The sequence below is a fragment of the Macaca nemestrina genome, chromosome X (genome assembly GCF_043159975.1).
Source record: "Macaca nemestrina isolate mMacNem1 chromosome X, mMacNem.hap1, whole genome shotgun sequence".
NCBI classification, from domain to species: domain Eukaryota; kingdom Metazoa; phylum Chordata; class Mammalia; order Primates; family Cercopithecidae; genus Macaca; species Macaca nemestrina.
The window spans coordinates 3,942,824-3,958,891 of record NC_092145.1 but is presented as its reverse complement, the minus strand read 5'-3'; the positions used below and the strand labels follow the sequence as shown (position 1 = coordinate 3,958,891).

At 55.8% G+C, this 16,068-nt stretch overlaps 1 protein-coding gene across 6 annotated transcripts; it reads left to right on the top strand.

Moving 5' to 3' along the window:
- Nucleotides 1-1,719: 1,719 nt before the first annotated feature.
- On the top strand, nt 1,720-13,369 carry LOC105495881 (MAGE family member A4). 6 transcript variants are annotated; one of them, XM_071088284.1, is made up of 3 exons: nt 1,720-1,828; nt 11,635-11,707; nt 11,783-13,369. In XM_071088284.1, exon 3 carries the CDS (start codon nt 11,848-11,850, stop codon nt 12,799-12,801), a length of 954 nt encoding a protein of 317 aa, XP_070944385.1. In that variant the 5' UTR covers nt 1,720-1,828; nt 11,635-11,707; nt 11,783-11,847; the 3' UTR covers nt 12,802-13,369. The 6 variants fall into 6 exon arrangements, with proteins under 6 accessions (XP_070944385.1, XP_070944390.1, XP_070944389.1 ...); XM_071088289.1 differs by having other exon boundaries at nt 1,720-1,868; XM_071088288.1 differs by lacking the exon at nt 1,720-1,828 and adding an exon at nt 2,992-3,100.
- The last annotated feature ends 2,699 nt before the right edge of the window (nt 13,370-16,068 follow it).

The window sequence follows — 16,068 nt, the reverse complement described above, 5'->3', positions numbered from 1 at the left end:
GAGGGAAGCCTGCCCAGGCTCTATGAGGAGGCAAGATGAGATGTTGCGGGAGGACTCAGGAGGCTCCCCACCCCACATAGACAACCCCCCAAAATCCAGCTGCCAGCCCTGGGACACTCCTGGGAGGAATTATCAGTCTGGGCGGTGCCACCACTCCACTGCCACTTAAGCCTCAGGGGACTCCAGAGTCAGAGCTTAGGGTGATCAGCGCAAGACTGATGGGGACAGGCTCTGCCAGACATCAACCTCAGGACCCCATGAGAAGGCTAGGCATACCCCAGCCTTTTCCCATCCCCCAACCTCATTCCCATCTGCCACCCCATCCCATTCCCAAACCCATCCACACACCCATCCCCCACCAGCACCTCTATCCTCCCCAACCCCTACTACCCTCATACTGCCATCTCCCACACAAAAATTCCCGCCCCATCCACTAACGTCACCCCTCCCTCCCCCATCCACGTTGAATCGGGTTCCGCTTCTGCTTTCAACCCAAGAAAGCCCCAGGTGCCCGGATGTGAGACCACTGACATGCGCATTGGGGGTCAGAGAGAAGCGAGCTTCTCTGTGTGACTGGCAGCTTGGGATTGGCGGAGGGAAACGGGCCAGGCCCTGTGAGGAGTCAAGGTGAGATGCTGAGGGAGGACTCAGGAGTCCCCACCCCAGATAGATGACCCCAAATAATCCCCGACCACTCCTGCTGCCATTCCTGGGTTACCCGTGGGCGGACTTCTGAGTCTAGGGCACCCAGCACCCTACTGCCTCTGAAGTCGCTGGGGACTCTGGAATCAGAGCTTGGGGTGATCAGTGCAAGACTGGTGAGGGCAGGCTCTGCCGGGCATCAACCTCAGGACCATAAAAGAGGGCTGAGCTTACCCCACCCATATTTCCATCCCCCACCCCGTTTCCATTCCCATTCACAACCCTTTCATCCCCCCACCCCCACCAGCAATCTTACCCTCACCAACCCCCCACCACCCTCATACAGCCATCTCCCACACAAAAATACCCGACCCCTCCACCAACCTCACCCCTCCTACCCCCATCCACTCTGAATCGGGCTCCGCTTCCGCTTCCAACCCAAGGAACCCCACGTGCCCGGATGTGATGCCACTGACTTGCGCATTGGGGGTTAGAGAGAAGCGAGCTTCTCTGTCTGACTGGCACCTTGGGCTTGGCGGAGGGAAGCGGACCAGGCCCTGTGAGGAGTGAAGGTGAGACGCTGAGGGAGGACTCAGGAGTCCCCACCCCAGATAGACGACCCCAAATAATCCCACACCACTCCTGCTGCCAGCCCAGGGCTACCCGTGGCCAGACTTCTGAGTCTGGGGCGCCAACAAACCAAATGCCTCTGAAGTCGCAGGGCATCTGGAGTCAGAGTATGTAGTGATCAGTGCAAAACTGGTGAGGGCAGTCTCTGCCAGGCATCAATCTCAGGACCATAAGGGAGGAGTGAGCGTACCCCACTCCTATTCCCATCCCCCACCGGCATTCCCATCCCCCAGCCCGTTTCCATTCCCATTTGCACTCCCAAATCCATACACACTCCCATCCCCCACCAGCACCCGTATATTCCCCAACCCCCCACCACCTTCATACCGCCATCTCCCACACAAAAATTCCCGCCCCCTCCACCAACGTCACCTCTCCCTCCCCCATCCACGTTGAATCGGGTTCCGCTTCCGCTTTCAACCCAAGAAAGTCCCAGGTGCCCGGATGTGAGGCCACTGACTTACACACTGCGGGTTAGAGAGAAGCGAGCTTCTCTGTGTGACCGGCAGCTTGGGATTGGCGGAGGGAAACGGGACAGGACCTGTGAGGAGTCAAGGTGAGACGCTGAGGGAGGACTCAGGAGGCCCCTACTCCAGGTAGATGCCCCCAAATAATCCCGGACCACCCCTGCTGCCAGCCCTGGGCCACCCGTGGGCGGACTTCTGAGTCTGGAGCACCCACCACCCCACTGCCTCTGAAGTCGCAGGGGACTCTGGAATCAGAGCTTGGGGTGATCAGTGCAAGACTGGTGAGGGCAGGCTCTGCCGGGCATCAACCTCAGGACCATAAGGGAGGAGTGAGCGTACCCCACTCCTGTTCCCATCCCCCACCCGCATTCCCATCCCCCAGCCCGTTTCCATTCCCATTCGCACTCCCAAACCCATCCACACTCCCATCCCCCACCAGCGCCGGTATATTCCCCAACCCCCCACCACCTTCATACTGCCATCTCCCACACAAAAGTTCCTGCCCCCTCCACCAACGTCACCTCTCCCTCCCCCATCCACATTGAATCGGGTTCCGCTTCCGCTTTCAACCCAAGAAAGCCCCAGGTGCCCGGATGTGAGGCCACTGACTTGCGCACTGTGGGTTAGAGAGAAGCGAGCTTCTCTGTGTGACCGGCAGCTTGGGATTGGCGGAGGGAAGCGGGCCAGGCCCTGTGAGGAGTCAAGGTGAGACGCTGAGGGAGGACTCGGGAGTCCCCACCCCAGATAGACGACCCCAAATAATCCCGGACCACCCCTGCTGCCAGGCCTGGGCCACCCGTGGGCGGAGTTCTGAGTCTGGGGCACCCACCACCCCACTGCCTCTGAAGTCGCAGGGGACTCTGGAATCAGAGCTTGGGGTGATCAGTGCAAGACTGGTGAGGGCAGGCTCTGCCGGGCATCAACCTCAGGAACATAAGGGAGGAGTGAGCGTACCCCACTCCTATTCCCATCCCCCACCCGCATTCCCATCCCCCAGCCCGTTTCCATTCCCATTCGCACTCCCAAACCCATCCACACTCCCATCCCCCACCAGCGCCGGTATATTCCCCAACCCCCCACCACCTTCATACCGCCATCTCCCACACAAAAGTTCCCGCCCCCTCCACCAACGTCACCTCTCCCTCCCCCATCCACGTTGAATCGGGTTCCGCTTCCGCTTTCAACCCAAGAAAGCCCCAGGTGCCCGGATGTGAGGCAACTGACTTGCGCACTGCCGGTTAAGAGAGAAGCGAGCTTCTCTGTGTGACCGGCAGCTTGGGATTGGCGGAGGGAAACGGGACAGTCCCTGGGAGGAGTCAAGGTGAGACGCTGAGGGAGGACTCAGCAGGCCCCTACTCCAGGTAGACGACCGCAAATAATCCCGGACCACCCCTGCTGCCAGGCCTGGGCCACCCGTGGGCGGACTTCTGAGTCTGGGGCAGCCACCACCCCACTGCCTCTGAAGTCGCAGGGGACTCTGGAGTCAGAGCTTGGAGTGATCAGTGCAAGACTGGTGAGGGCAGGCTCTGCCGGACGTCAACCTCAGGACCATAAGGGAGGGGTGGGCGTACCCCACTCCTATTCCCATCCCCCACCCGCATTCTCATCCTCCAGCCCGTTTCCATTCCCATTTGCACTCCCAAACCCATTCACACTCCCATCCTCCACCAGCGCTGGTATATTCCCTAAATCCCCACCACTTTCATACCGCCATCTCCCACACAAAAGTTCCCGCCCCCTCCACCAACGTCACCTCTCCCTCCCCCATCCACGTTGAATCGGGTTCCGCTTCCGCTTTCAACCCAAGAAAGCCCCAGGTGCCCGGATGTGAGGCCACTGACTTGCGCACTGTGGGTTAGAGAGAAGCGAGCTTCTCTGTGTGACCGGCAGCTTGGGATTGGCGGAGGGAAGCGGGCCAGGCCCTGTGAGGAGTCAAGGTGAGACGCTGAGGGAGGACTCGGGAGTCCCCACCCCAGATAGACGACCCCAAATAATCCCGGACCACCCCTGCTGCCAGGCCTGGGCCACCCGTGGGCGGACTTCGGAGTCTGGGGCACCCACCACCCCACTGCCTCTGAAGTCACAGGGGACTCTGGAATCAGAGCTTGGGGCGATCAGTGCAAGACTGGTGAGGGCAGGCTCTGCCGGGTATCAATCTCAGGACCATAAGGGAGGAGTGAGCGTACCCCACTCCTATTCCCATCCCCCACCCGCATTCCCATCCCCCAGCCCGTTTCCATTCCCATTCGCACTCCCAAACCCATCCACACTCCCATCCCCCACCAGCGCCGGTATATTCCCCAACCCCCCACCACTTTCATATCGCCATCTCCCACACAAAAGTTCCCGCCCCCTCCACAACGTCACCTCTCCCTCCCCCATCCACGTTGAATCGGGTTCCGCTTCCGCTTTCAACCCAAGAAAGCCCCAGGTGCCCGGATGTGAGGCCACTGACTTTCGCACTGCCGGTTAAGAGAGAAGCGAGCTTCTCTGTGTGACCGGCAGCTTGGGATTGGCGGAGGGAAACGGGCCAGGCCCTGTGAGGAGTCAAGGTGAGACACTGAGGGAGGACTCAGGAGTCCCCACCGCAGATAGACCACCCCAAATAATCCCGGATCACTCCTGCTGCCATTCCTGGGCCACCCGTGGGCGGACTTCTGAGTCTGGGGCGCCCACCACCCCACTGCCTCTGAAGTCGCAGGGGACTCTGGAATCAGAGCTTGGGGTGATCAGTGCAAGACTGGTGAGAGCAGGCTCTGCCCGGCATCAACCTCAGGACCATAAGAGGGGGCTGAGCTTACCCCACACCTGTTCCCATCCCCCACCTCCTTTCCCATCCACCACCCCGTTTCCATTCCCATTCACAACCCTTTCACTCTCCCACCCCCACCAGCAATCCTATCCTCCCCAACCCCCTACCACCCTCATACCACCATCTCCCACACAAAAATACCCCACCCCTCCACAAACCTAACCCCTCCCACCCCCATCCACGCTGATTCGGGCTCCGCTTCCGCTTTCAACCAAAGGAAGTCCCAGGTGCCCGGATGTGATGCCACTGATTTGCACATTGGAGGTTAGAGAGAAGCGAGCTTCTCTGTCTGACTGGCACCTTGGGCTTGGCGGAGGGAAGCGGACCAGGCCCTGTGAGGAGTGAAGGTGAGACGCTGAGGGAGGACTCAGGAGTCCCCACCCCAGATAGATGACCCCAAATAATCCCGCACGACTCCTGCTGCCAGCCCTTCGTTACCCATGGGCGGATTTCTGAGTCTGGAGCACCCACCACCCCCACTGCCTCAGAAGTCTCAGGGGACTCTGGAGTCAGAGTATGTAGTGATCAGTGCAAGACTCGCGGGGGCTGGGTCGGCCAGGCATCAACCTCACGACCAAAAGAGAGGGCTGAACGTACCCCAACCCTATTCCCCTTCCCCGATTCCCATCCTCCACCCTGTTCGCATTCCCATTCGCATTCCCAAACCCATTCACACCCCTATCCCCCACTAACCCCTATCCTCCCCAACCCCCCAGCACACTCATACCGCCATCTTATACCCAAAAATACCCGCCCCCTCCACCAGCGTCACCCCTCCCACCCCCATCCACGTTGAATCAGGCTCTGCTTCCGTTTCCAACCCAAGGAAGGCCCAGGTGCCTGGACGTGATGCCACTGACTTGTGCATTGGGGGTTAGAGAGAAGTGAGCTGCTCTGTGTGACCGGCACCTTGGGATTGGCAGAGGGAAGCGGGCCAGGCCCTGTGAGGAGTCAAGGTGTGACGCTGAGGGAGGACTCAGGAGGCCCCCACCCCAGATAGACGACCCCAAATAATCCCGGACCACTCCTGTTGCCAGCCCTGGGCCACCTGTGGGCAGACTTCTGAGTCTGGGGCACCCACTACCTCACTGCCTCTGAAGTCGAAGGGCACTCTGGAATCAGAGTATGGTGTGATCAATGCAAGACGGGCGGGGGAAAGGTTGGCCAGGCACCAACCTCACAACCAAAAGAGAGGGCTGAATGTCCCCCAACCCTATTCCCCTTCCCCACCCCCATTCCCACCCCCACCCTGTTCGCATTCGAACTCCCAAAAACCATCCACAATCCCATCCCCCACTAGCCCAGGTATATTCCCCACCACCCCACCACCTTCATACCACCGTCTCCCACCCCAAAATTCCCACCCCTCCCTTCCCCATCCATGCTGATTCGGGTTCCGCTTCCGCTTTTAACCCAGGAAAGCCCCAGGTGCCCGGATGTGAGGCCACTGACTTGCACACTGGGGGTTAGAGAGAAGCGAGCTTCTCTGACCGGCACTTTGGGATTGGCAAGGGAAGGGGGCCAGGTCCTGTGAGGAGTGAAGATGAGATGCTGAGGGAGGACTCAGGAGTCCCCATCCGAGATAGACGACCCCAAATAGTCCCAGACCACTCCTGCTGCCAGCCCTGGGCCACCCATGGGCGGACTTCTGAGTCTGGGGCACCCACCACCCCACTGCCTCTGAAGTTTCAGGGGACTCTGGAGTCAGAGCTTGGGGTGATCAGTGCAAGACTAGTGAAGGCAGGCTCTGCCGGGCATCAACCTCAGGAGCATGAGAGAAGGCTGAGCTTACCGCACCCCTATTCCCATCCCCCACCTCCATTCCCATCCCCCCCCCGTTTCCATTCCCATTCACAACCCTCCATCCCCATCCCCCACCAGCAACCCTATCCTCCCCAACCCCCCACCACCCTCATACCACCATCTCCCACACAAAAATACCCGCCCCCTCCACCAACGTCACCCCTCCCACTCCCATCCACGCTTCCACTTTCAACCCAAGGAAGTCCCAGGTGCCCGGATGTGATGCCACTGACTTGCGCATTGGGGGTTAGAGAGAAGCTTCTTTGTCTGACCGGTACCTTGGGACTGGTGGGGGGAAGCGGGCCAGGCCCTGTGAGGAGTCAAGGTGAGATGCTGAGGGAGGACTCAGGAGGCCCCCACCCCAGATAGGCGACCCCAAATAATCCTGGACCACTCCTGCTGCCAGCCCTGGACCACCCGTGGGTGGACTTCTGAGTGTGGGGCACCCACCACCCCACTGCCTCTGAAGTCGCTGGGGACTCTGGAGTCACAGCTTGGGGTGATCAGTGCAAGACTGGTTAGGGCAGGCTCTGCCGGGCATCAACCTCAGGACCATAAGAGAGGGCTGAGCTTATCCCACCCCTATTCCTATCCCCCACCCCCTTCCCATCCCTCACCCCGTTCCCTTTCCCATTCCCATTCGCACTCCCAAACCCATCCACACTCCCATCCCTCTGCAGCACCCCATCCATCCTCCCCAATCCACCACCATCCTCATACCGCCGTCTCCCACCCCAAAAAGCCTGCCCCCTCCAGCATCCTCATCCCTCCCACTGCCATCCACGCTGAATCGGGTTCTGCTTCCGCTTTCAACCCCAGGACGCCCCAGGTGCCCGGATGTGAGTCAATGACTTGCGCGTTGGGGGTCAGAGAGAAGCGAGCTTCTCTGTCTGACCGGGAGCTTGGGATTGGCGGAGGGAAGCGGGCCAGGCCCTTTGAGGAGTGAAGGTGAGATGCTGAGGGAGGACTTAGGAGGCCCCCACCCCAGATAAACGACCCCAAATAATCCCGCACCATTCCTGCTGCCAGCCCTGGGCCACCCGTGGGCAGACTTCTGAGTCTGGGTCACCCGCCACTCCACTGCCTCTGAAGTCACAGGGGACTCTCGAGTCAGAGCTTGGGGGGATCTGTGCAAGACTTGTGAGGGCAGGCTCTGCCAGGCGTCAACCTCAGGACTGTAAGAGAGGGCTGAGGGTCCCCCACCCCGTTCCCATTTTCATCCACACTCCCAACCCCATCTACACCCCCATTCCCCACCAGTACTCCTATCCTCCCCAAACTCCCACCACCCTGATATCCCCACCCCCAAACCTCTACCCCTATCCAGGCTGAATCACTGCCCTCATATCCCCACCCCAAAACCTCTACTCCCATCCAGGCTGAATCGGGTTCCAGTTCCACTTTCAACCCAGGGAAGCCCCAGGTGCCCGGATGTGATGCCAGGGACTTGCGCATTGGGGGTTAGAGAGAAGCTAGCTTCTTGGTCTGACAGGCAGCTTGGGCTTGGCAGAGGGAAGCCGGCCCAGGCTCTCTGAGGTGGCAAGGTGAGAAGCTGAGGGAGGACTCGGGAGACCCTCCCCACTGCAGATCGATGACCCCAAATAATCTAGCACCACTCCTGCTTTCAGCCCTGGGTCACTCGTGGGCGGACATCTGAGTCTGGGGCCCACCACTCCACTGCCGCTTAAGCCGCAGGGGACTGTTCAGTCAGAGCTTGGTGTAATCAGTGCAAGACTGGTGGGGACAGGCTTTGCTAACCTTCAACGTCAGGACCCTAGGAGAGGGTGGAGCGTCCCCCACCCCATTCCTATCCCCTACCCTGTTCCCATTCCCATCCGCACTCCCAACCCCATCTGTACCCCCATCCCCCACCTGTGCCCCTATGCTCCCCAACACCCCCCACCAGTCTCATGCCCCCCACCTTCATCCCCATCCGTGCAGAATCTGGTTACACCCCTGCTTTCAATCCAGGCAAGCCCTGGGTGGCCGGATGTGATGCCACTGACTTGTGCATTGGGGATTAGAGGGAAGCGAGGTTCTGGTTCTGAAGAACGGCTTGAGATTGTCAGACAGAAGGGGGCCCAGGCTTTGTGAGCAGGCAGTCAGACTCTGAGGGAGGATTCAGGACACCCTTATCCCTGATAGAAGGTCCCAGCCCTGGACCACCGCGGAGGCTGACTTCTCAGGCTAGGCCGCCGCCTCCAGCTTCCCACCCCACCACCACCTGTCCCCACACCCAGTCCCCACAGGAGACTCTGGAGTCAGAGCGTGGTGTGACCATGGAAGGGATGCTTAGGAGAGGGCACTATCTGGGCTCTGCCAGGCATCAAGGTCAGGAATCTCAGGGAGGGCTGAGGGCCTCCAAGAGTCCACTGCAATCCCCACTCTCATGACCCAACCCCCACTTCATTGCCATTCCCACCCCTATCCACCACCCCTATACCTCAACCCAGATCTCCTTCCGCTCTGCCTTTCCACCCACACCCCTCCCACCGGAACCCCCACCCTGGCAGAATACAGTTCAGCCCCTGCTGTCAATCCAGGAAAGTCCCTGGTACCCGAATGTGACGCCACTGACTTGCTCATTGGGAGTTAGAGAGAAGTGAGGTTCTCCTTAGGGGGAGCTTGACATCAGCAGAGAGAAGTGAGCCCAGGCTCTGAGGAGGCAAGGTGAGAGGCTGAGGGAGGTCTCAGAAGGGCCCCCCCCCAGATAGAGGGCCCCAATTAATCCAGCACCATCCCTACTGCCAGCCCTGGACCACCCAGGAGGCCGACTTCTCAGGCTGGGCTGCTCCCCACCACCGCCCCTGTTGCAACCCGTTTGTTTAAGCCACAGGAGACTCTGGAGTCAGAGGTTGGTGTGATCAGGGCAGGGCTGGTTAGGAGAGGGCATGGCCCAGGATCTGCCAGGAATCAAAGTCAGAAACCTGAGAGGGAACTGAGGTCCCCCAAGATCCCACTCTAACCCCCATTCCCACAAATCCGCTACCACTTGGCTGCCCCATTTCCCATTCCTTGCCCTCCAACCTCACCAGGCAGAATCCAGTTCCCCTTCTGCTATCAATCCAGGGAAACCCCAGACTTGGTGCTGGGACGTTTTGGGGATCAGAGAGAATCGAGGGCATGGTCCTGAGGGGATAATTGAGATTGACTGAGGAGAGCAGGCCCAAGCTCTGTGACGAGGCAAGGTGAGACTCTGATGAAGGACTGAGATTGACTGAGGAGAGCAGGCCCAAGCTCTGTGACGAGGCAAGGTGAGACTCTGATGAAGGACTGAGGAGGCCCCCACTCCAGATAGAGGACCCCAAACAATCGAGCTCAGCCCCTGCTGCCAGCCCTGGACCACCCGGGGGAAGACTCAGGCTAGGCCGTCCCAGCTCCCACTGCCACTAAAGCCACAGGGGACTCGAGTCACAGCTTGGTGTGCCCAAGGCAGGGCCCAGGCTCTGCCTGGCATCAGAATCAGGACCCTGAGAGGGAATTGAGGGACCTACATTCCCACCCCTTCCACATTCCAGCATCCCCCCACCATCCAGATCCTCAACCCCATCCCCAATTCCGTTTTGCAGAATTCATTTTTTCCCCTGCAGTCAACCGACGGAAGACCTGGGAATGATCAGGCACTCGGATCTTGACATCCACATCCAGGGCTGAAGGAGGGAAGGGACTTGGTATCATGAGCAGAGCCTCAGGGTAGCAGAGGGAGGATCCTGGCTCTCCTGGGAGATGAGGAAGGACTCAGGAGACCCAGCATCCCAAGGCAGGGAGCCCACCCCACCCCGTCTGAGAATGAGGTGCCTCCTCTTTTAGCCTCGGGAATCCAAGGGATGGTGACTCAGGTCAGCAGAGGGGTGGGTTCCAGCCCTTCCAGGATCAAGGAAAGGAAGATGAGGGAGGACTCAGGGGTCCTTGCATTCCAGATCAGTGGAGACCTGGGCCCTGGGAGGTCCTGAGCAAGGTAGCCACATGTAGCTCATGCTTCCTGCACCTTCGAGGTCACAGAGAGGAGAGGGCTATGGTCTGAGGATACCTGTGGCTCAGAAAGACGGGACCCCGCAGAGTCTGGCTGTCCCCTGTTCTTAGCTCGGGGGGACCAGAGCAGGGATGGCCTTATGTGCCAATCTTACTTGTACCATAGGCAAGAAGTTGGAGAACCTTCAGGAAGATGAGGTCTTGGAGTAAAGGGGCAATATCTGCTCATCTCAGGGGGTTGGGGGTTGAGGAAGGGCAGGCCCCATTGGGAGCAAACATGAGTGACCCACAGGAGGCCATCAGAACCCTCACCCCAGGACCAAAGGGGTCAGCTGTGGACTCCCCGCACAGGGGTGACAGGATGTGGCTCCTCATTTCTGATTGCAGATCTCAGTGAGGTTAGGACCTTGTTCTCAGAGGGTTACTCAGGTCAACACAGACCTCTATCTGGTCAACAAACACAGTGGTCCCAGGATCTGCCAAGAGTCCTGGTGAGGAATGTGAGGGAAGATTGAGGGTACCACAGGGCCAGAACGCAGACGATGACTCCACAGAAATCAGCCTTGCTCCTGTTGTCACCCCAGAGAGCATGGGCTTGGCTGTCTGCTGAGGTCCCTCTCTTGTCCTGGGATCACTGATGTCACGGAGGGGGAGGCCTTGGTCTGAGGGGCTGCACCCAGGTCAGTAGAGGGAGGGTCCCAGGCTCTGCCAGGAGTTGAGGTGAGGACCAAGCAGGGTCCTCACCCAGGACACACGGGTTCCAATGAATTTTGACATCTCTTGCTGTCATTCTTCAGAGGACCTAGGCACATGTGGCCAGATGTGGGGCCCCTCATGTCCTGTTTCCTCTCAGGCATGTGAGTGCTTGATCTGAATTTCTCAGGCCAGCAAAACGGTGGAATCCAGGCCCTGCCTGGAGAAATGTGAGGGCCCTGAGTGACCACAGAGTGGACCATCCACTCTATGAGAGTGGGGACCTCACAGAGTCCAGCCTGCCCTCTTGATAGCACTGAGGGACTGGGACTGTGCTTATAGTCGGCACCCTAAGGGCCCATGGATTCATCTCCTAGGAGCTCCAGGAACAAGGCAATGAGGCCTTGGTCTGAGACTTGTGTCCTCAAGTCACAGAGCAGAGGGTGCACAGGCTGTGCCAGCAGTGAATGTTTGCCCTGAATGCACACCAAGGGCCCCACTTGGCATAGGACACGTGGAACTCCAGAGAGTCTGACCTCACCTCCTGTTAGTCCTGCAGAATCGACCTCTGCTGGCCGGCTATACCCTGAGGTGCTCTCTCACTTCCTCCTTTAGGTTCTCAGGGGATAGGCCAACCCGGAGGACAGGATTCCTTGGAGATCACAGAGGAGCACCAAGGAGAAGATCTGTAAGTAAGCCTTTGTTAGAGCCTCCAAGATTCGGTTCTCAGCTGAGGCCTCTCACATGCTCCCTCTCTCCCCAGGCCTGTGGGTCCCCACTGCCCAGCTTTTGCCTACACTCCCACCTGCTGCCCTGACCAGAGTCATCATGTCTCTTGAGCAGAAGAGTCAGCACTGCAAGCCTGAGGAAGGCGTTGAGGCCCAAGAAGAGGCCCTGGGCCTAGTGGGTGCCCAGGCTCCTGCTACTGAGGAGCAGGAGGCTGCTGCCTCCTCCTCCTCTCCTCTGGTCCCTGGCACCCTGGAGGAAGTGCCTGCTGCTGGGTCAACAGGTCCTCCCCAGAGTCCTCAGGGAGCCTCCGCCTTACCCTCTACCGTCAACTTCACTTGCTGGAGGCAACCCAATGAGGGTTCCAGCAGCCAAGAAGAGGAGGGGCCAAGCACCTCTCCTGACCCAGAGTCCTTGTTCCGAGAAGCACTCAGTAAGAAGGTGGATGAGTTGGTTCATTTTCTGCTCCTCAAGTATCGAGCCAAGGAGCTGGTCACAAAGGCAGAAATGCTGGAGAGAGTCATCAAAAATTACAAGCACTGCTTTCCTGTGATCTTCGGCAAAGCCTCTGAGTCCCTGAAGATGATCTTTGGCATTGACGTGAAGGAAGTGGACCCCACCAGCAACACCTACACCCTTGTCACCTGCCTGGGCCTCTCCTACGATGGCCTGCTGGGTGGTAATCATATCTTTCCCAAGACAGGCCTCTTGATAATCGTCCTGGGCACTATCGCAATGGAGGGCGACTCCGCATCTGAGGAGGAAATCTGGGAGGAGCTGAGTGTGATGGATGTGTATGATGGGAGGGAGCACAGTGTCTATGGGGAGCCCAGGAAACTGCTCACCCAAGAGTGGGTGCAGGAGAACTACCTGGAGTACCGGAAGGTACCCGGCAGTGATCCTGCACGCTACGAGTTCCTGTGGGGTCCAAGGGCCCTGGCTGAAACCAGCTATGTGAAGGTCCTGGAGCATGTGGTCAGGGTCAATGCAAGAGTTCGCATTTCCTACCCATCCCTTCGTGAAGCAGCTTTGAGAGAGGAGGAAGAGGGAGTCTGAGCATGAGTTGCAGCCAGGGCCTGGGGCGGGGGTGGGGGGGTGGTGGCTGGGCTGGGCCAGTCATCTGCCCTGTGCAGCAGCTTCCCCTGCCTTGTGTAGCATGAGGCCCATTCTTCACTGTTTGAAGAGAGTAGTCAGCATTCTTAGTAGTGAGTTTCTGTTTTATTGGGTGACTTGGAGATTTATCTCTGTTTCCTTTTAGAATTGTTCAAATGTTCCTTTTAATGGATGGTTGAATGAACTTCAGCATCCAAGTTTATGAGTCGTAGTCACATATATTGCTGTTTATATAGTTTAGGTGTAAGAGTCTTGTTTTTTATTCAGATTGGGAAATCCATTCTATTTTGTAAATTGGGACATAATAACAGCAGTGGAGTAAGTATTTATTTAGAAATGTGAATTCACCGTAAGATATGTGAGATAAAGAAATTAAAAAATACTTAATTCCTGCCTTATACATACTCAGTCTACTCTGTAAAATTTAAAAAATATATACGCATACTTGGATTTCCTTGGCTTCTTCGTGAATGTAAGAAAAATTAAATCTGAATAAATAATTATCTGTGTTCACTGGCTCATTTCTTCTCTATGCACTGAGCATCTGCTCTGTGGAAGACCCAGGATTAGTAGTGGAGATACTAGGGTAAGCCAGACACACACCTACCCATAGGGTATTAGAATCTAGGAGCTGCAGTCATATAATTAAGGTGGCAAGATGTCCTCTAAGATGTAGAGGAAAAGTAAGAGGAGTGTGGGTATGGGGCTCCAGGTGAGAGTGGTCGAGTGTAAATTCCCTGTGTGGGGCCTTTTGGGCTTTGGGAAACTGCATTTTCTTCTGAGGGATCTGATTGTAATGAAGCCTGGTGGGTCAAGGGCCAGATCCTCGGAGAGGGAAAAGCCCAGATTGGAAAAGTGCTCTGAGCAGTTCCTTTTTGACAGTGGATGAACAGAGAAGCCTCTACCTGGGGCGGGAATGGAAGGTGTCTTGTGAACACAGTGCATGAGCTAGGTGATGGGCACCCATTATTTGCAAGGGTTTCCTGTGAGATAAACTTGTGTCTCCCCAAAAGGGAGACCCAGAAGCCACTGGCCAGGTGCTTTTCTACCTGGCTGGGAGAACCAGAACTGACTATTAAAAAGGCATTCTAACTAGGTTATCTCAAGTGCAATGTGACCAATTGTAAGCAGGGGCTAGATTTTGGGTGGTAACAATGAAAATAGTGGTATGGATGGAAAAGCAGCTGGGAGCGAGGGAAGGAGTTGGTCTTTGACTCAAATTCTAGGAGCTTTGAGCTGTATCTGGCTGGGGAAATCTCCCACACACCCAAATTTTGAGGCACATTCTCTAAGTGATAATTCTTACTGAATTTTATGGATGAAACTTCCTTATTTGGCTAATGATTCCATGCCCTATTGAGTTGGATATTCTCTGATCAGTCTTGAAGAACAATGACAACAAAATCCCAGAATGCTAGGGTCTGGGGTCAAACAATATCAGAAATAACAGCTATCTGCCATTCCTTAAACTTCTAATTTAATTCCAGGCCCTGAGCCAGGTGCTTCACCTACATTGCACACACTCCAATAGTCCTACTAGACAGGGCTTATCACATCTGCTTAAAAGAGAAGAATTCAAGGCTCACAGGGCTTGTGAATTGGGACATAATAACAGAGTATTTCCTGGATATCCCCAGGATCATGTGGCTAGTAAGGAACAGGGCTGGAACCAGACCCCTGCTCTGAATTTCTTTAGAGCCCATGCTGTCCCCATTCCCCCCAGCCTGAGGTTGACCTCCCAACTGGTACTTCATTTCTCTTCTCAGCACTGCACCATGTCTCTCAGGTGACAAAAATAAGGACCTTGAGGCCAACATTACTAAAAGCAGGCTTGGCAATGAGAATCAAACACCATTTATGGGGCTGGTTTGTGCTGGGTTCTTTGAGAGCTGAGTCTGCCCAGGTGTGGGCATTTCTGTCCAGTCCCAGCACTTTCTGAAACTACAGCGCATTTCCTCTGGTCACTTCCATGTGTCCTGTCTGACTCTGGAAACTTACCTGCTGACCACTTTGCCACTGGTCCCCACAGAACAGCCCCAAATCACCTGCTCACCTCTTGACAGGGAGCATTCCTTCTCCCTGTACAAGTCCTCTGGCTGTCCCATCTCTCACCCAGGAAGCCATGTGATATAAGCAACCTTTTTGATATAAAATTTACATAGGGACAGTGACTTTTAGACAACTGGGTGTCACTCTGGTTACCTTCAACACAGTCTTCAAGTGTTTTCCAAATGGGTTGAGTAGAGTCTGATTTGCCATATTATCCATCAGTTTTTGGCATGTCACCCTGAAGTTAAAGGGGGTTTGAAACCACCTTGATACTTGAAATTGGACTTTAACAGGGTGTTTTATTTGAAATCCAGCTCTGAACACATACACAGATGAATGCTTTAAAACCAAAGCCTCCCTCATGAGTATTAGGTGGGGAAAAACTTTGAAAATCCCAGTGGAAAAAACATGTACATACTGAGGCTGAATTCCTATATCCCTATAGTCTCCCAGGAGGTGAAAAATGATTCCTTGGAATACATGTCAGCTCTCATGATAAAGGAATAATTAAGCAGCCTTCTACTGCCTCTTGTGTGCTTACCTGCCCCATGGAAAAATACTGGCTTTCAATGTGCCTAGAGGCACTGACAAGTGTTCAGGTATGTGGAGGGTAGCAGAGTCTCACAGGTTAAGATTTTAACCAGGAATCAAATGGAAGAAAATATTCTCGGCCTACTTAGAGGGAGCTAAATGAGAAGAACTTATGAACACAAAGAAGGAAATAACAGACACTGAAGTCTACTTGAGGCAGGGAGGGTGGCAGGAGGGAGAGGATCAGAAAAGATACCTATTGGATACTGGGCTTAATACCTGGATGATGAAATAATATATACAACAAACTCCTGTGACTCTTGTTTATGTATGTGACAAACCTTCACATGTACCCCCAAACCTAAAATAAAAGTTAAAAAAAATAAAGGGTATTGCAAAGGGAAGCCTTCCTGCTGAGACTTTCAAGATTCTTGGACAGTTGTGAGCCTACATTTGAAAGCGTCAGTCACATATTAGGCACTTGAACAAGTCGGAGAACTTCAAGGCAAATTTGACCTTCTCAGAAACTCCTAGAAATGAGATGGATTGTGTAACACCAAATTATAATATTAATAGTTGCCTTTTATTGAGCACTTACTATGTAACAGTTTATGGGGGAGACTATAGTAC

What these genes read in the sequence shown, in the direction of transcription:
- LOC105495881 (XM_071088284.1), top strand. Translation starts at nt 11,848, where the DNA reads ATGTCTCTTGAGCAGAAGAGTCAGCACTGCAAGCCTGAGGAAGGCGTT.